We start from the raw sequence: 20,696 nt of genomic DNA, 5'->3' as shown, positions 1-20,696 counted from the left end.
GCCCGGCTTACGCCAAAAGTGGGCGGGAGAGGTTAGGCGCCACGCCCCTCGCCACCTCCCCTTCCGCGCAACGCTTCCCCCGTTCGCGTATACTATTTAGCGCTCTATTTTTTACTGCTTCTGAGCTCGGTGGGAATCCAAGATGGCGGCCCGGTATCTACAAGCAGAGTGAGGCTGCGCAGCAACACCAGTTCTCTAGCTCCGCCCAAACCCGGAAGTACGTTTTTGCTGAGGGTTGAGCAGCTAGTTCGGCCGCTCTCCGGATAGCGGGCTTTCATCCGCTGTAGGCTACAATGGCGGCAGCCGTCGAGCTGCAGGGGAAGTACCAGAAACTGGCGCAGGAATATTCTAAGGTATTGGCTCACACCACCTTCCTTCTGCATCGACGCGCCGCTCGTAGCGCTGGTTTCCTTCTCTCAAGTCATCTTCCGCTTCCACGCCGAAGGACCCTTCTTGGGGCAGTTTCCTCATATACGGAAGCCCCGCGGGGTCAGGTATCAGCAACCCGCACAGTAGCGCCAGTGCTATCTTAGCTGGTCTTCATTTTGTGCCAGCCGCGAAAGACCTCGCGTGTGGAGGTGCTTCCTTCCCAGCCAGTGTTGCCACCCAGTGGAGCATCATAGATGCCCCTTATTTGTGGGGTTAAAAAATGTATTTCTTTTCTCCACCCTTTATGGTTGAAACTTTGAGCTGTCAAACTGATCTCAGGCATGCTTTCTGCTATACTAGTATTTGTAATTACTATATGCCTGCATCACACTCTCAGCTTAGTTCTTGGTGTGATTCCTAGCAAGTGGACTAAAACATTACCCTGAAAATCAGATGCTGTCAAGCAACAGCTTGGAAACTAGTAGTTATAAAAATAAAAACAAAAAGAAGGACTCTTGCAGGGTGTGTTTTAGACAAACGTGTACTCTCTGTGAGGTTTACATGGCACCTGGAATCATCTCGGTGTCCACTGGAGGCTCCTGGACCAAACCTGGCTCCTGGGCTGTGGCTCAGTGGAAGGGCCTTTGCTTTGCATGCTGAAGGTCCTGGGTTCAATCCCTGGCATCTCTTTGCATGCACAAAGTCCCAGGTTCAATGCCTGGCATATCCAGTTAAAAGGACTAGGAGACGATAAGTGATGTGAAAGGCCTCTGCTTAGACTCTGTTGAGGTGCTGCTAGTCTGAGTAGACAATACTGACCCTGATGGACTGATGGTCTGATTCAGTATAAACTGGCTTCATGTGTGTTCTTGTGAGAGATTATACTTATCCTCCTTTCTTAATTTGATAACCCATTGGACAATGGGGACTGATGTGCTGGTGTGCCCACCGTAGTAAAAATTGTTGCTAGTTGGGGGATTGGTGCACAACTGTTCTTCAAATTTGCTCTGGTGATTAGGGGGAGGAGCTTAGCCAGTGTTTCTGTGGTCTTCCTTTGTTTCTGTTTGTGCATTTTGGGCCAGATGTACAGGATTCTGCTGTTGAGCAGTGTTTGACAACCTGTTTCACTTCTACTCAAAGGCAAGTTGATGCTTCCTATGAAGTAGAAACGTTCTGTAATAATAACTTGCCAGTTCTGATACTCCTAACAGCATTGATATATAGAGGCTTGCATTAAACTAGGAGCTTCCTCTGCTTTCAATAGTTAAAATCAGTTATTGTCTCAATTGCAGTTCCAGTACTTATTATGAGATATGTGCAAACACTGCAAGAGATATGGCTCCACTTTGAATTCTGACACCACTACCATGTCCCTGTCATTTAAACAGCTGTACAGTATTAATGCATTACATGCTGTCATATCATTCTTACTATAGACTTCTGTTAAGTGCTTTGAAAAAGAGCAAGAGCACCACACACACACATTTTGATATTAATACTTGTGTGAGATACTATCTGCTGTGAAACGTATCAGTACTGGTGCCAGTGCTCGTTCTTTGCTTGAGGGAAATGTTATATCTCTGGAAAGCTTCCCATTTGTTTGATCAAATTCCCCCTCCCTATCCCTGATACTAGCATCTCATATTAATACTTATTCTACCATATCAGTTCCTACTATGCTGTTGCTGATTTAGGTATCTGATTTCCCTTTTCTTGCTTCCCCTAAGCCAGTTATACATGTAAACCAGCATCAGAGTATAAGGCAGGATGTGTGATTGCAATTTTATATCTGCAGGGTTGCAGGTTTGCTCTTAATGTTAACTAATCTGGAGTAATTGTTGCCATTTGATTCCAAATGTCTAATCATAAATTAGAATTTATGCTTCACTTCTCAGCTGTTGAAAGGATGGAAAATCCACCTTTGGTCCCTTGCTGAACTCCTAACGTGTAAATCCAGTCATGTTAAAGAGTATTTAGGGGTACCTAATTTGCATTGCACGGCCTTGAAAATGTGTTTCTTGTTTTGTATTGATACATAAGGAGCTGGTGGTGTTTTGTACTCTTCCTTGTGTTTGTATCCCTCCCCCACCTCCATAAACCCAGCATTGCTGGACTTAAATTGGGACAAAGTGCCCCCTGTAGCCAGTGCTAGAAAGACCTCCTGACTTGAAGTTTTGTCTTTGCCCTTGATAGTGATATGACCCCTCTTGTTTCTAGTGGTAGTGTCATGAACTAAGTTACCTGTTACAATATAAGGAAGCTTTTGATTCTTCTGTCTTATACTGGCATCATAACTCACCTTTTAGCATTGCCGCTGAGCATTCTGTTGTTCTGTGTGTGAGATTGTGTCTGAGTCTAGTGTTTGAACTGGTCCTACTTTTGATGATGATGCACATTGTTTTTCACACCTCTCTGAATTCTGATTTGCGCCTTAATTTCCAGTCAGTGTCTATGTTATAGAATCATAGCAGCTGAGAGACAGAGAAAGATCAATAATGGCAGCAGTCCTAAAGTGCTTAATGAGAAGTGGCAATGCTCAAGTTGATCTAGAACTAGACTTTCTGCCTTGAGTGCCATTTATTTGAGTGCGTGGAGACTGGCTTTGGCTAGTCTGTGATGGTCATTCATCATTACAGGGGATAACTAGCTGCTTGTAGCAACATGTGGCGGTACTTTCATGGTGTTAAATTGTGCTAAGCTGTGTAGCCATGTTATTTCCTTGAACTTCATTTAGATTCTTTGTTGTATAACTGACCATTTATGATATTTTTACTCTACTGCCTTGCTATACTGACTTCAACTTAATATATTTTTTAAAAAAAAGAGGCAGGATTTTGTAGGTGACCAATTATCAGTTCGTAATCTTTATTTTTTTCCACAATTTGGTTAACAATAGATCTGTCTCTTCTTCTCTAGCTTCGAGCTCAGAATCAGGTGCTTAAAAAAGGTGTTGTGGATGAACAAGCAAACTCAGCATCTCTGAAGGTATGAAAATGAAGCAGAGTTTGATCTTGACATTGGCTCATTGGCTAGATAAGGCATTTTGGTATAGGCCAGTCCTGTGTCTGCTTGACCACAGTTCCTGACTGAGTGTGCATTCAGTGGTAAAACCCATGATTTTTCACTCCATAGTGTCTAAAACAGTTGTTAATTTACAGGTCACACACAGAATGTATTTGGTGAAATATTAAATGAAATATCAGCCATACGTTTAGGTGTACTGTATTTATGTCTGTTGCTTGCAGTAAATCACTTGGGGACCCCCACTGGAGAAAAAGGTGGGGAACAAATTGAGTAAATAAATGAAAGTAATGCAAGTAAAAGAAATAGCTAGAGGGGTGTGGAAAGATTGTAGCTGTCTGGTGCCTTTGTAGTACTGTCAGTATGGCCGAGCATGTACAAATTGCATCGGCAGGAATAGTATTGAATGAGAATGCTTTTACTAATGCATTACTAATGAATGAGTTTAGGAGAATTGCTTTACATTATATATTGGTAGATAGAAGTGAGTCATCCCCCCGTCCCCCCTTGGGGGCCTGTCCTGTGCAGGGCTTGTTGCATAATAACTTGAAATCCTTTTCCATTGCTGGTGAATTAAAATAGCATCTACTATGACTACTTCCAGTAATGCAATGCAGAATCTTTTCCCTGCAAACCAAGTTATCTTGAAAGAATCAATAAATACTATTGAGTTTAATATTTCAAATACAAAAGGGGTAATTAAAGTCCAGCAAGGAATCTATTGGCATGGCAGGATTTTTGTATGTGTAGTTAAAGACCACTCTCCACTTCTTCACCCAAGTAAATTCTGCCTGGGTTGTCCAAGTAAACTGCAGTAAGTAGCAGCAGTATGAAGGGTGTATATGTTGGGTTAGGACCAATACTTGAAACTGCCTGCTTTGTATAAGTTGGTCAGTGTCGTAATCCAGTGTGATGAACCTTCTGCTGTTAAACTCAGGAACAGTTGAAAATGAAGGACCAGTCACTCAGAAAACTTCAACAGGAAATGGACAGTTTGGCCTTTCGAAATCAGCAGCTGGCCAAGAGGGTAGAGCTGCTTCAGGATGAACTGACGTTAAGTGAATCAAAAGGCAAGAAAAATAAGGTATGTATTAAGGTGAAATAACACCTGTAAGCCTTTATCTAAAGTAACAGTTTACTAATTTCTGCTGGCTGAGATGCACATTGTTTTTTCTGCATTCTAATTGAACAATATTCATACTTTACTCTTAGACCTGGAAAAAAGTCTACTTTTTGAGTTTCTATATGACCCATTGTTCTAGGCATGCTTCTTGAATAGAAGAAAAGAACAAAGGAGTGACTCAATCAGAGATGTAACAGGCAGTCTTCTCTGGAGGCAGGTTATTCCCCTGTATTGGGAATGAATGATGGATTGATGTAATCACACCTGATGTGGAGATATGGTCAAGTTTCCTGCCTGTAGTAGAAATGAATTGCAAGGAGATGAAGCCAGAGTACTAAATCATAAAGAGATGCAGCGGGCAGCTTCCGTGGGAATGCAGTTTGGGCTCACAGAAATATCTAGTGTATGGCATACAGATCTGAACTATACATTGCACAAATGTCTTAGCCACTTCCTGCTCTTTCAGTTGGTGATTGAGAAATATTTCTTTTCCAGTGCATTTGTAGACTCTGAAATCTCTTTTTGTTGGGTTATATAAAAGATGACTGTTTTATCTTTCAGCCAGACCTAAAATGTACTGTTCATTACAGTTGTACCTTGCTGTTTCTCTGATAGCATCTTGTCTATTTATTTATTTTTGCATGATCTCCCATTCGGGTACTGCCCAGGGCCAGACTCCTCTCCCTCCTTCCCTCCCTGCTTAAGCAGAAAAATGATATAACATGTCTTCTGTCCATTCATTGGACTATTTAAAAAAAGCGATGCATTGCTTGCCAGGTTTGGTGAAACTGGTCTGTACCACATTTACTGCTACTCAGACCATTGCTCTTGGCTTCCGATTGCATAGAGCCAGTGGATAGCAAGAGGAAGTGGAAGCAAGTTCTTTCAGATAACTTCAATTGGAGAACTACACCAGCTGTGTACTCTAAACTAGTAGCATTAATTAGAAATGATATCCAGTTATGAGACATTTAAGCAGATCTAGTATCTGGTTCTAACACTGATCCCCAGACTCTGGGGAGCTGAAAACCCTCCAAGTATGTTTGTTATTTGTAACCTGCCTTGAGCAGATCTCTGGAGAGGTGGTATAGGCGGGCAGATGAGGTTGCACAGCAGGCTGGGGGAGGGGCTTACCAGACCTTGGCAGCTCCCACAAACTTTGTGGACAGCCAGTGGCCAGTAAATGCCTTTTATTCAGTAGCTGGCTCTAGGTACAGTTTTGGATGGGTGTGGCTCTCAGGGAGTTACTTTACTCCATCCTCCTCACCCACCATCTCATGCCTCTCCCTCACTCCAGCCACCCCAGATTCCTCAGCACCACTGCCTTTAGAGCCCTGCCAAACATCTGGGCCGACTCCCTCCCTGACCTTCCCGGGCCTTCCACAACCCTAAGGGAATGCTGTCTCCCCCAGTAGTGTCTGGTCACACCTAACCTACTAGCTTCCGCTGTGGTGCTAGTTCTGCAGTCCTGCCATGCGGGTGGAAGTCAGGCCCCTTCCTGAATGGTGTGTCCAGTCCTTCCCATCCTTCTGGGCTGCTGGAGGGTGCAGGTGGCATATAAATTTTCTAAGTAAATGAATAGCAAGACTGCTTTTGCTTTCTTCTAGAAAAGCGGCGAAGCTTTATCTCAGCTGAGTCAAGAACAAAAGAATGTCTTTGATGAGGACCTTCAAAAGAAGATAGAAGAGAATGAGCGACTGCATATTCAGGTGTGGGCTTAGCAGTGCTTGAAATTGAACAAGGCATAATATGCCTGGCCAGGTGCTAGTGTTCCATGATTCAAACCTGGAAGACTTTGAAACAGCTTTCTGTGGGGACCTTGTCTAGAATGGCCCAGCTAGTACAGTTGACTAACACTACCACCTTTGGCATGAGCAAATTATTTCTGGTGCAGTGAACCTGGATAGGCAGCAGTGCTGTGTAGCAATGTGTAACTTCTGGGAAACACTGAACAGTTGAATGACCCATCTGTCTTTTGCCAGAGCACCTTTGAAATTTTGTTGTTGTTCTGACTGTTTTCCAGATAACCAGCTTTTTGATCTTACAAAGGCCAAGCTAAGTTAATGGAAAACACCTAGGCAGCTCAGAACTAGGGGCAATGAAATCTTTTGGTGTCTTGAAATATCCTGGGAGAGCGTGAAGAAGAGATTTTTCTTTGGTACATAACTACACTGTGCGGGCAGAAAAGGAAAAAAAGGGAGCGATTTTGCCACTTGCACCCTGCTGTATGTGGAATTGCAGCATAGCCATCAAGGGCTGAGGTGCACCTCTCCCTTGGCTTGGGAGCTTTTTGGTACCCATTCTTCTCATTTTAGTTCTTTGAGGCCGATGAGAAACACAAGCGTTTGGAATCAGAGCTGCGGAACAGACTGGAGGTCTTGGAGATGGAGGCTGCGCAGCACCAGGCGGTGGTGGACGGGCTAACGCGGAAGTACATGGATACAATAGAAAAACTGCAGAATGACAAGGCCAAATTAGAAGTAAGTTTTAGAGTTGGGTTTTCCCTGGAGTTAGCGATACTGTAGGGAGCTCTGCCTGCTGAGACCCTTCTAGTCCCCTGATTTGCTGGCCTCTCCCAGTGCCTCCTACCTGAAATGCTTGGGGCTGGAGCTGGGAATGCCTGAATGAAAAGTGAGGACTTTGACCACTTTTTCCTGTGCAAGCGATAGCACAAAGGCTGCAGCAATGTATAGCACTTCAGTATAATTTTTAACAAAATAATCATGTGCTCCACTGAGGAGTTATGGCCCCTGAACCAGTTTTTCAACAAGCATTCCCAGCAGGTTGGTTGAGTGGTTTAATTATGGATTCTTTAGATACTTCTGTCTGGCTGTGTGACTATTTAGTATTTTATTATTTTAATTAGTACTGCTGTCTGACCTATTGGCACTTTGAGTTTTTTGCATTGCTTTAGGTGACATTTTTTTTTGCAGGACAGCAGACTGTCAGTTCTTAAAAATTGTTATAGTCACTGTGTTGTGCAAATAGCTATTGAGTGTGCTGTTCTTCCTTCTCCCCTTTCCCTTCTTTTTTTTTTAAGATTAAATCTCAGACTCTAGAGAGGGAAGCCAAGGATTGCAGGGTTCGAACAGAAGAATGGTATGCTTTGTTCATTTTATTAAAAGAAATCAGTTTCATTTGATTGAAGTCTACCTGGAGAAAATGTGGAATTATGATCCTTAAGACTTTTTTCCTCAATTTTGAACTGTCTGTTTTTGATCCTGTTAGCTGTTGGATGCAACCATGAAGGGCCACGTTATACTGAGTCAGACCATTTAGCTGATTTTTCTACTCCATAGGTGCACAAGCCATGCAGAAATGTGAAAATAGTTCCATGCCTGGGCTTCTGCATGCTTTAAGGATGTAATGCAGTACACCAATGTGTACGTGCTACACTTAAAAAAAAACCCCTTTAACTACATACTTACTGCCTGTTTGTGCCACAGGGAGCTGTGACTGATCTGGGCTCATCCTACCCTGGCATGTGTGCAGATCTGGGGAATTTTTTTTTAGTAGTTATACACAGTGCTGTGGCAAGGACTTTTTACTTTTAGCACAATCATTATGTGGGTTTTCAGGAAAACTCAGAATGAGAAAATATTTCCGGAAATTTTTGGAGCATTATCACATGCCTTAAATAGAGCATGAATTTATGTTTACTGTTATTTACATTTAGTACATTTTCTAAAAGAACTTCATGTTAATTTTATGTCTCAATAGCAACAAATAACTGAAATATTTGATTAGGGGAAAAAAACTAAATCACACTTGGTTTTAAATATTATGGTAGAACAAACTCAAAACTTTATGTGGAAATTATTTTTATTGGAATAATACTCGCTCAAATGTAAAGACAATAGAACATGTACTTCCCTTATATTGTATAAATTTTAAAAGAATGCAGAAGACACCGGAAACTACTGTTACACTATTTTAGCATACCCAAAGAACTGTGCATGGAATCCATGAATGAGGTTGTCCCCTCATTTACTCCAGCATAATTTAACTTGATTTTGTGTGGATTATTACATGTATTGTGGGAAAACATTACATGTAAACACAATTCCTAGGGATAATCACTGAAAACACATTCATGAACACTTTGGTACTGCCAGGCTTCCCTGTTTCTATTGGCAATGACATCTATTGATGGTTGCTAATTTTATGAAACAATGACTTGTAAGAAATTTTTTAGCACAGTGCCCATCACGATGCATGTTAAGAGACAGCTCATTCTGGTTCTCTTGCAAAGCAGCTGCTGGTAGGTTAAACGCAAGTTGGCTCAAGTATGCAGGTAGATGATTTGTTATACTTGCAGAGATGAAATTATGTTCCACTGCAGTACAATTGTCTGAAGCCTTCATGAGTGAAAAAAATGCATGCTGCATTGATATATTTCAGAAACAATTTTGATGCTGTGTCCTGACAGTTGACATACCATTAATACAAGTGGCTTAAAACAGGCAGTTCGTTATACATAGATATGTGCATCTCTGTTTAGCCTTGAAATAGACTGCCCTGATTTCTTGAAGTGTTCAAGAACATTCCAGCTTCCTACAGTGAGGGTCAGTCAGAACGTGGATGGTCAGTACAGCAATTGTATGGTCACCAGAGCAGCTGCTCTAGAATACAGTGTTAATAAAGTGTTTCTATTAGATGCAGTGTTGTTGTTTTTTTGACCTATCTGGTATTATAAAACATGCACGGTTATGCTTGTTTAATGTGAAATGTGTGCCGCTGGTGTTCTGGTTTTTCATTTCTCAGCTTACCAACACGCACCCCCCCAATAGTTAATTGTTGCCTTTTGTTATGCAGCCAGCAGCAACTAAAGAATCTTCATTCTGACTTGGGTAGCAGGTTGGATGAGTCTTTACGCATTATCCGTGAAAAAGTACCTTTCAATGATACAAGTAGGTATTGCCTCGATGCTGTTGCTATTATTGAAGAGAGGAAAAAGGGAAACCCGTGAGAGGTGGTACAGTGTAGTGACTGACAGGGAGTTTCTAAACAGTTACACCATTCTAAGCCTGTTGACTTCAGAGGACTTAAGTATAACCCTGTTTAGGATGGCACTGTAAGAGTATCATCTGTGAGGTAGTCAGATCTTGCTACTGCAAGCCATAGGGTCACTAAGGTAGACCAAGGCCAACTTCTTGAGGCCACACTAGATGAAATTCCAGGAGGTCTGTTAAATGGATATTCCTAGTATTTTTAACGGTAGTGGCTGTTGAACAGAGCATGAATGGAGCAAAGAAAAAGGACAGCTTATCCCTCTCCTACCTTCCCATTTCCATGTCCTCACCAGCCACATGATAAATAATTTTGTTGTGTCTGGAACCTGAGGTGGAACGACATGTTATAAGGAACTCTTACTCCCCTCCCCCAAACACCCCGGGAGCACCACAACTACACCATAATGATACCAAGATATAAAGCTCCTCAAGTTGGGACATCATTTCAGTGTGTTCCAATATAGATTTTAAAGAAAAAATAAATAGTGATGGAGGTTAAGCTGTTACTGGCCATTGTGTGTATTGCTTAGGCTTGAAAGGTTGCATTCTGCTAAGAGTGGAAGGCTCCAGTGATGCAGGGAGCCTTCTGCCAGCTCAAGGAAACTTGTGTGGACAAAACAGGCAAGTTCTACCTGCCTGCATCACAGGAAGGTTCACCATTGGTGCTGTGGATTCTTTGGATCCAGCCCCATGGTCTTTCATTTCCTGTTACCCATCAGGGTCTCTAGGCATATGGTGGCTTAGAAATTTAAAAAAAACCCCAACCTTTATCCATAGTTAGAAGTCATACAGCAAGGCGGCTAGCATCTTTAAACTGTGCTTGTCATATGGGTTAGTGTGTGCCATGCGTCTTTAAGTGTCTCGTTTCTATTGCTTATTAATTCAAATGTCTTTATGTCAAAGAACTAGTATAGCGAGCTAGCTAAAAGGCTGGGCTTTGATCTGGGATGCATCCTTTGGCACTATGGGGGGTAATACTGAACTGTCTTAGAATTATTGTAAGAATTACTAAGTGTGTATGCAAAGGACTTTAAACAATAAAAAGTGCTGTATAAATTCAAAGTTTAAAGTGACATCCCATATTGGCATGTGCATCTACCACTTTCTTGTTTATGTACTTGAATTTGTAGCCTGTGCTATCCCTAGGGTGGGTAATAGCTGTTCTGTTTTTGTTCTGCTGCGAGCCAGCATGGTGTAGTAGTTTAGAGGGCCAGACTAAGATCTTGGAGACCCAGGTTTGAACCCTGCAAGAGAAAATCCACATAGCCATGGAAGCTTGGTAGGTGACCTTGGGGCAGTTGCGCACTCTCAGCCTCACCTGCCTCATAGGCATTGGGGTATAAATGAAGTAAGGGGTATAAATGAAGTAAATAAATTTTAAACAGTGTTTGTTCTTGAATGTCTTATAATTTAGTAAAATAAAGAGGAGGGATCCAGAGGGGAGAATATTTATTGCAATATTAAGGATGTTCCCCCCCAGCCAGTTTGGTGTAGTGGTTAAGAGCGGCAGACGCTAATCTGGAGAACCCCACTCCTCCACATGCAGCCAGCTGGGTGACCTTGGGTCAGTCACAAGTTCTCTCAGAGCTGTTCTCTCGAGCAGTTCTCTCAGATACCTTACAGGGGGAGAGGAGAGGAAGGAGATTGTAATTGCTCTGCGACTCTGAGTGAAGGATGGGGTATAAATACAACTCTTCTTCTTTTATAGGATCTAGCCAGTACACTGCTCTGAATGTGCCATTGCACAACAGGCGACGCCAGGTAAGAAACCTACACTGTTTAAGGTGGTGGACTAATACAGATGTAATTCTGGCTCCCTCTTAACTGCAGTTTAAAAAGTCCTCTGGTTAAAGTTGGTTAACCAGAATTAATCCATATGCCAGCCTCTTTGTTAAGGCTGAATTGTGGAATTCACTTCCGAGAAAGAAGGGTCCCTGCTGCTGGCCCCTGAATTTTGTACCATGCTTAAGAGGTCTCCAGCAATACACCATCCCCATGTGGTAGTATAGTAGCATTCCAACAAAAAGCCAACATCACTGATTGGCTTCCTTTGATAGGCAGGCTTAAGACCTGCAAGATGAGGGGGTCACTCCACACAATACATCAAATTCCTTCCTGCCTCCTGCAATGGCCACTAGCCCTTTTTTTTTTTAAAGGGTTAGATTAAAGGGTAAAGGATAGGTCTATTACTGGTACCTATCCATAACATCCAAAAGAGCACTCTCCAATTTCAGAGTTGGAGTAACTGGACAAGCCAGAATTCTGTGCCTCGATGATTACCAAAGTCAACTGTGTGGCTGAAGAAGAGTCTCACTCTTGGCCTCAGTGCCATAGATGTAGGATAAGGTAGCAAAGGCCTGACAAAGAAATGAATTGCATGGGCCAAGTCACCTTTCAGTTCTCTAGGCGTGCACTTCAGGTATTTTTTCATATTTTGAGTATTTTTGCAATATTAAAGCATTTGCTTAAAACGTGACAGTCTGCTTCTCTGTGTGTTCTTTTAAGTGATTAAGGTGATATGCATAATGCCTGGTAGAATATCTGCTGTGAAGTGTATTGCCTTGCATGTGACATAAAATGTCTTTCTTCCTCTACAAAATATATTGTGGTTCTGCCACTGAAATGATATATGGGGCACCACAAATTCTTTCTGCCACACTCAGGTTGCGGTGAGTGAATGCTGCTCTCCCAGTAGTAGAACCTTTATAGCAGGGAGGGTGTCTGTTGTATTCTTATTTTCTGTTGACTTAGTTGGGAGCAGTGTTGTCAAAGTCCTCCAGTAACAGTTTGCATTTCATCCATCATAAGAACCAGCCCCATCTTGGCTCTTTGTCCCTTGTAGTTGAAGCTCCGTGACCTTGTCGGCCAGGCACTGGCCTTTGTTCAAGATCTGGTAACGGCTCTTCTGAATTTCCACACCTACACAGAGCAACGAGTCCAGATTTTTCCAGTTGATTCTGCCACAGACACTATATCTCCATTAAACCAGAAGGTAAGCTGACTTGGGCTGAACTCCTAAGCAACCAGCTCACGTGGCAATGGACAAGCGATTAAATAGGCTGCATGCCAGCATGTCATAGCTTTTTACAGAAGAGGAAATACTGTTTTTAAAACAGTATTTTTGTAGCAGTGGTGCATATTAGATGCAAGCACAGGAAGCCTTTCCAGTGCTTCCTGCAAGGAGGTAGTACTTCGCATTTATAAAGTGCTTTGAAGTGTTCAAAGTGCTTCTCGCATATTAGTGAAACCTTACACCAGCCCCCTTCAGTATTACCAGTATTATCTTCATATTGAAGATGGGTTAGGCTGGGGGAATGGCTTGTCAGGAGCTAACATACGAAGAGCCCTGCTGGTTCAGACCAGTAGTCCATGTAGTTCAGCATCCTGTCTCACAAAGTGGCCTACCAGTTCCTCTGGAAAGCCAACATCAGGGCAGAGAGACCAAGGACTTCCCCTGATGTTGGCTCCTGACGCTAGTATTCAAAGGTTTACTGCTTCTGAATGTGGAGATTCCCTGTAGTCACCATGATTTGTAGCCACTGACAGACCTTCAGCAATTGGTCTGCTTCTCATTTAAAGATATGTGGGGAGTCCATGGCAGGAGAGAGATTTGAAGCAAGGACTTCCTGGTTCACACTTGGGACCTCATTGATGAAGGAGGGGGAATGATCTACAGATGTTGGAAACCACTGAGAGCACCTTCTTGCTGTTTTCTTGCCCCACACAAGATGCAGTCAAGAGGGGCTCTTGTATTTTGGAAGCGTTAGCCCCGAGTTGCTTGACTGTCCCTTTTTTTGAGTGTGTGGGTTGAAAGATACCCTTTTGATGACCCCCCCCCAACCCCCTTACTGAAAAGGATATTGAAATATTTGTTTACATTTTTTCCCAGCTATATTGTTCTCAATATGGCTTATATAATGAGACTTTTTAAAAGGCTTTTTTTTTTGGAAAGCCAATTTGGTGTAGTGGTTCAGTGCACGGACTCTAATTTGGGAGAACTGGGTTTGATTCCCCACTCCTTCACTTGGGCTGTTCTGAAAGAGCAGTTCTCGAAAGAGCTCTCTCAGCCCCGCTTACCTCACAGGGTGTCTGTTGTGGGGAGGGGAAGGGAAAGGAGTTTGTAAGCCGCTCTGAGACTCCGAGTGAAGGGCGGGGTATAAATCCAATCTCCTCTTCTTTTCATGTGGGCTGTAGACTTTCTTTTCATTTATATCCCACCTTTCCCCCCCAATGGGAACCCAAAGTGGCTTACCTCACCTTCCTCTCCTCTGGTTTATCCTCACAACAACCCTGTGAGGTAGGTTAGGCTGAAAGTGTGTGACTGGCCCAAGGTCACCCAGCAAGCCCAAGCTTCCAGCAAGTGTCCATGGCAGAGTGGGGATTTGGGCCTGGGTCTCTCAGATCCTAGTCCAGAACTCTGAGTGCTACACCACGCCATCCTAGCACATCTTCTGTCTCCTTTGTGAGGCTGTTTTAAAGAATAAGCCCAACTTTCCTTAGTTATTGACTGCACAAAAGTGTTGTCTCAGTGGTTCTTCCACTGTCTCCTCCCTCCCCAGGTTCTACAAACTAAACTACTACACCAGATGGCAGTGCAGAAACAGTGCCATTATTTCTTGCAAGTAGTGGATTGGGGGGGGGGGGACTATTCCGAATGCAAAATCTTTGGCCTTGATGTGGCTGCGCTGTTTGGCCAGTTAATCACTAACTGCTCTTTCTGCATTTAGTTCTCACAGTACCTCCATGAAAACGCGTCTTACGTTCGCCCCCTGGAGGAAGGAATGCTGCTCTTATTTGAGAGTGTCACGGAGGACACTGTCACAGTGCTGGTAAAAGTGTTCCCTTCTTGCCAAGCTCCCCCTCCAAGGCAGGCTGGTACTAAATAGCTGAACTAACGTTATTTTTTCTCTTTTTTGAAAAGGAAACAACTGTGAAATTGAAATCATTTTCTGACTACCTAACGTCTTATGTCCACTTTCTCAGGAAGATTCTTCCGTACCAGTTGAAAAGGTATTTTCTTTTTTCTTCTTACTTGCTAAATGGGAACTTTAATTCAATGTGCGGCTTATCACTTAACATTGGATTCTTTGAGCTGTTGGTAACGTGCCTCTGACTCTTGAGTAATTTTCATAAGTATTGCTGGCAATGTAAGGGTCTAGAGCTAGGGATTCCCCAGTTCCATCATAGCTGCTTTTGTCAACCCTAGTGCCTCCCCTGTGCGTGAACCAGAAACTCTCTTCAAAGATATATAGTGGGTCAGATGTTATGGGTTGTATCTGACCACTTTATGCAGTGAAGGGGAAGTATGATTTGTCAGTGCAAGGCACATCCTGCCGTCACATGCAGTTCCTCTGCTGGTGGGAAGCACACACCCCTCCCTGAGAAGACTGGTAGGATACAACGTCATTAATCCCTTCCACTGACACCAGAGCCTTTCTCCAGCAATGCAAGGCTCTGCCACTAGCAAAGCAGGTCTGTAGGATCTAGCACCATATTCTTGGTGGCTGTAGTCTTTTTCTTGGAGAGTTTGTCACATCCTAAGCTGGCTCTTCAGAAGAGTTAGAAAAAAGGTATACATGCAATTTCAATAATGTGTAGTCTTCTACTTCTGTTATTAATTTATATAATTGTAATCATTTTCTTACCACAGTGCCTAAGGTTACATATATTTTCCAAAAATGCAAATGTATGAGAACTTGTTTCTAACTTCCTTTCAAATTCCCTGTCACAGTAACAGCCAGAATCAAAATAACTTGGGCTCCTTTGATTAACTTTTCCCCTCACCAAATGAAGTTAGATACCTCTGATTAATCAGCTAAAGCTTTAGATGGTTGGTCCATCAATTGAACTGACTAAATATTGCATCCTTAATTGAAAACCTTCCCATTAGCATTTCTGTGAACAGGCAAGTGAATTTACTTCCTTTTGTGCCCCACCCCTGGCCAGTGTTCTTTCCAAGGCTGGAAAAACCGATAAATTTCTACTCTATCGCTTTTGCATGAGTGTCCTACTTAACAGTCCAGAGTCTTTGTTTTTCAATTATTTGCAGTATGGAGAGCTTGCAGTCTAATACTACATGGTGTGGGTTCAAAGAATGCATTTAAAGCATTTGACCCCAGAATGCAGATTAGGGGTTTAAGACAGGATGCTAAATTCTTTTCTGTAAATTCATTATGTCAAATGGGAAGAACCATCACTGGAAAGAACTTCTGGGCTGTTCCCAGTTTCACAGCCACAAAATGCGTCAAAATTGCAAACAAAAGAGTTTCTCCAGGGCTTCATTCAGATGTCATGACAAAACGGTTTGTTGAATCCCTGGTTCATCAAGGTGTGTAAATGCAGGGTGCTCAACGAACTGTGGCTTATTGCTGGGTGCTAAGCTAGGTTTCTGAACCACAATTCATACTGGGCTTGTTGCCTGTGCTTGGCACTAACTCTCATTTCTCATTATGTCCATATTCAGAAGTCCCAGTTTGTTCAGTAACTCCCCCCCCCCCCCCAATCCTCCTGGATACAGAATTATCTGCATCAAGTAACAAAACACAGCTGCTCGAGCAGCATTCAGCAGTGTGCTGATCCCTTTATAATGATGATTAATCAAGCAATAGCTTCTCCCAAGGGGAAATTCAAAAGGCAGTGGGACAAAAGATACCTCTTAATCACACATGTCTTTCAGTTTTTCGACATATAAAATAGAAGCCGCTGCATAAAATACACTTGTGTATTTTATACTAGTATTTATATTAATTTATTTTGTTTTATCTATGGTTCTCTTGTAAGCTTCCCTGAGCATGTCCCGGCGGGGAGGGCAGGGTAAAAATCTAATAAATTAAAAAAAAACACACATCCTTATAGTCCTGAGCAGTTCACAGCCCACCTACAGTCAGACCTTGCTGCTCCTTTCTTTACATCCAAGGGAGTAAATTGGCCATGTTTATATATTTCTTCCCAAGCTTTTATCGCTGAAAGAAAACAAGGTTTGGGAATGTAGGTGAAATGGAGGGTGTGGGAGAGGAAGGTGAGGGCTGCGTAAAATCTCTTTTTATCCCAGCATTAAAAAAGCTTAGGAAATGCACTGAAGTAACTAGACAAGAGGTAACAATCCCCTTTGCAGAGAAGAGCCTGAAGATCTGAGGAGGCTTGGCTTGGATTCCTGGCCCTCCTTTGCCTATTTACTGCAGCCAATCAATAGTGATTGAGCTGCACACGTAGGGAGGTTTTGCTAGTACCCCAGCAATGCAAGAGTTTGGGATAGACTCTGGGGATTATGCTTTGAGGTAGGAAAGGTGACATGCAGCAGACTCACTGGAGGTTATTATGAAGCCAGTATGATGTAGAGGTTACAGTGTTAGACTAGGACCAAGGAGAGCCAGCTTCAAGTCCATACCTGCGTTGAAGCTTCCTGGGTTACCTTGGGCTGTACAATCTTTATCAACTTAATGTACCTCGCAGTGTTTTGGGGTAGCTAAAGTAGAGGGGGGAGAACCATATACTGTGCCCTGAGCTCTTTGGCAAAAGGCTGGGATAAGAGAGTGCTGTATAAATAAACTCTGCTACGTACTGAGCGCTAACCAGGGATTGTGCAATAAACTGAGGTTTCAGTTTATCATGACATCCAAACAGAGCCAGGAAGATAACATTGTCTGCTCCATGTTTATGTGCATCTGCCCATCAGCCCTGAAGCATTTCCCCTCGAGCTTCACTTGTATAGCTTTTCAGGTGTGTGGGTTTCGGGAAAGTGCCCTAAAATGTGTTTCTCATCTTTTCTGAAAAAACATGTCATTTAAGCAAACAAAACCACTATACTCACTCTTAAAAACATAAATTCATATGTTCCTAGTTTGGAAGAAGAGTGTGAATCTTCTCTTTGCACAGCTGCGTTAAGAGCCAGGAACATGGAGCTCCAAAACGACATGAAGAAGCTGACGACTGTCTTTGAGAAGCTGCACACGTATATTAGTCTTCTTGCCTTACCAAGTAAGCGTCTGTTGGCAACTGCGGTGGGAACATTTGAGGATGATGAAACTTTCACATTTCATTGTTATCTTATCCAAGTACAAATTGAAGCTTTTTGTAGGGCAGAAGGCAGATGTTAAACTGTGTATATGTCATTGTCTCTATTTAGTGAACAAGAGGCACTAGATGCCTAGTGATGTGAAGGTCATGGGGAGATAGAGAGGAAGACATCTGTTGTTCAGGCGCTTCCAGAAATGAAGTTGGAACTTGAAGGGAATTGAAAAAGGAAGTGCCATAAAATATTCTGTGTTAGTTTCAATAATTTTTTAAGCAAATTTTGAAGTGAGGCTGGTCTAAAACTCCTGCTGTAACTTGAGGTTCCTGAAATGGACATTAAAAAAAAAAAGAAATTAGAAAAAATAAACTCTCCACTTCCCAAAATTACAGTGATTTGCCTTCTAAAGCTGTTTCATTTCTGCTTTGAACCTAGAAGCCCCTAACTTCAGTTTGAAAGCTAAGAAAGGGCAGAGTATTATGTTTGTGGTGACTGACTCTAAAGCTCTGTGGTGGAGCAAAACATCTTGCTTTTTCAACAAAAACTGCCAGTTAGGACAGCCCAAACAATTCAGGTTGGGGCAGACCAATTGCAGATGTGTTTGTTCCTTGTCACATAAAATATTAGCCTGCTTCCCAGAGTCATAAATAAACTGTGTAGTACATAAATGAGTTTTAATGAAACAGTATCTAGAAACAAGTAAATCCAGTGATTGAAACTAGCATAAAACATATAGATTAAAGCATGTTATAATTGTGGGGGAGGTGCTTCTGAATAGTTATTGATCCCAACCCTGCCTGTCTTAAAGCTTAAATACCATTTTAGGTTTTAACGTAGCGTGGCTTGCCTGTTACTTGGCTTACTTTCTATTTTTAAAATATTGATTCCTCTCAGGCTGATAAGGGGCGGGGCAGGAATTAATAGAGCACATGTACCCTGGAGTAGCTAACAATTGATTTAAAATCCAAGTGCAAATCTCTTCATGCTTGAACAACTGACATGCTAAGGGGCATGTGTCCAAATATCTGCACCTTGCTGCTAACTGGTGACCGTGTGGGTACAGTTTGAGGCTGTTGAAGACGCTCCATTTAACAAGTATCTGCAGGAAACATGTCTTGATTAACAGTTCATCTACCCTCTGATGTGTGAGTGTGCTGCTCCTTACACAAATGTCTAAATGGTTTGAAAGTCATTTGTCTGTGACATTATGGAAGATGTACTGCAGCACACATTTTGAAAGATAATTTTGGATGATTTCCAGGCTTTTTAGGATCAATACTTGGACATCATAAGGCTTTTGCAGACCATTTTTACCTGGAAAGATCTTTAATGTAGGGGGAGCTCCATTTCCTTCCTTCTATTGTACTGCATTTTTTCCAATTTAAACCCTTGCTGTTTCCAAGTGCCCCACCCAGGATTTTTACTACTAAAAATGGGATCCCTAAATATTTACTTCATCTGTAGTCCTCCTCTTGTGCTAATACTTGAGGTGGAATACATCTAAAAACAGTAAGAACTGTGTAATACATAAACGAACAACATTGGAGAACATGCTAAAAATATAGTGTAATGTAGGTAATGAAGAAAGATTGCACGATTGGAGAACAATGCATGCAAACCATTAAATACAACGAACTGAGAAATACAGGTAGATTACAAAATTAAAGAACAATAAAAAGCATTATATGCATCAAGAAGACTACCTGAAGTTCTACAGACATTAATTACATGAAGTTCTGTACTCTATTGACGTTATCAGGTTCTTCAGGAGTAGGAAAGAGTAAGAGTTCAGTAGCGCCTTAAAGACTAACAAAATTTCTGGTAGGATATGACCTTCTGTGAGTCATAGCCTACCACAAAAACTCATACCCTACCACAAATTTTGTTAGTCTTTAAGGCACTACTGGACTCTTACTCTTTTCTACTGCTAGTTTCTTCAGGGCTCACCACAAAATGGCATGTTATTCTGTTGCTGTTTAATTCCCAAGTAGATACCTCATTTGTTGCTGTGTGATAAGAGACTGATGACCAGTACATAATAGGGTGAGAGCATGTATGTATAAAATCAAGGCTGAGATATATTATGGGCCCAATTAAAAGAGATTTTATTAGCATATGTCACAATCCAATGATAGCATGTACACGATTCCCGCTGCCCTCTTTAGAATTTCCTATTTGACTAGGAATCTGAACCTGGTCCAAATGTCAACATTAGCCAACATAGCTGGATTTCTTTTCTATGGTCGGGGGCCCAAGGACATCAAATTAGCTGCAACCAGGGCCAGGGCTTTTTCGGTGGCAGCTCCTACCTGGTGGAACGAGCTCCTGGGGGAGATCCGGGCCCTGCGGGACCTTATGCAGTTCCGCAGGGCCTGCAAGACAGAGCTCTTCCACCAGGCCTTTGAGTAGGAGCCGCTGCCCCACTATACCACCACCGTTATGGTATCTTAAAGGATGCACGGACGAGGCCCTGATGAAGATCCTGGAATATGTAAGGAAGATCTGATAAGCTGTCGCCATTCATGGGAGTACCACCTGGAATTGTGTTGATTCCATCTTGGATTATGATATCAGTGACTGAGCACCGTTGTTGTTTTTAAGTGTTAGTTGTTTTTATTATGTTTTAGATGTTTATTTATGGCACGGCTGATTACCTTGCCCTTGTGAGCCGGCCTGAGCCCATTGGGGAGGGCGGGATACAAATGTGAAAATAAATTAAAAAAATAGATTTGGACTGGCGAAACTGAAAACTTACTGAGTGCTTGTTGCTCTTTTATGGCCTTTTTGGTTGTGTCCCTTAACCAAGTGGGACTCACTGGGGAAACCTTTTAATTTGGTTGCCTGGTGCTGTTTGGTTTTGGAAGATAAATAATAATTGAATTAAGATTTTGCTCCTCTTTGTGTAACTTCTAGGCACAAAGCCAGACAGGCTGCTTCGGACAAACTTCAGCTCAGTGTTCACGCATGTTGCATCAGCTCTTCAAGGATTTCATGATACCATGAAAGGTGAGACCGACTTAGGCATGAGTAGCTTTTCCAATAGAATGAATGAATTAGGGGTGTGCAAAAAAAAAAATGCTGGTATTTTTCAGCTTCAGGTAAATGAGACCCAAAAAACATTGGTAAATGCTGAATTTCCCCAATCCAATACCGGTAAAGT

The 20,696-nt window shown here is 42.3% G+C and overlaps 1 protein-coding gene across 1 annotated transcript in view; it reads left to right on the top strand.

The window, feature by feature from the left end:
• The first annotated feature begins 239 nt into the window (after positions 1–239).
• PPP1R21 (protein phosphatase 1 regulatory subunit 21) overlaps positions 240–20,696 on the top strand; it is a 41,750-nt gene continuing 21,293 nt past the window's right edge. The window contains exons 1-13 of the mRNA XM_015427669.1: positions 240–353; positions 3,286–3,354; positions 4,328–4,474; positions 6,121–6,222; positions 6,829–6,993; positions 7,554–7,612; positions 9,329–9,423; positions 11,234–11,286; positions 12,368–12,517; positions 14,253–14,354; positions 14,447–14,535; positions 17,366–17,502; positions 20,450–20,542. Of these exons, the coding sequence (XP_015283155.1) occupies positions 294–353; positions 3,286–3,354; positions 4,328–4,474; positions 6,121–6,222; positions 6,829–6,993; positions 7,554–7,612; positions 9,329–9,423; positions 11,234–11,286; positions 12,368–12,517; positions 14,253–14,354; positions 14,447–14,535; positions 17,366–17,502; positions 20,450–20,542 (1,321 nt within the window). The 5' untranslated portion in view covers positions 240–293. The remainder of the gene's footprint in view (positions 354–3,285; positions 3,355–4,327; positions 4,475–6,120; positions 6,223–6,828; positions 6,994–7,553; positions 7,613–9,328; positions 9,424–11,233; positions 11,287–12,367; positions 12,518–14,252; positions 14,355–14,446; positions 14,536–17,365; positions 17,503–20,449; positions 20,543–20,696) is intronic.

Source organism: Gekko japonicus, unplaced genomic scaffold (genome assembly GCF_001447785.1).
Source record: "Gekko japonicus isolate JY-2015 unplaced genomic scaffold, Gekko_japonicus_V1.1 scaffold174, whole genome shotgun sequence".
Classification (NCBI taxonomy): Eukaryota; Metazoa; Chordata; class Lepidosauria; order Squamata; family Gekkonidae; genus Gekko; species Gekko japonicus.
Note: the sequence above shows the minus strand (reverse complement) of the source record. Positions and strands in the feature narration are given on the sequence as shown.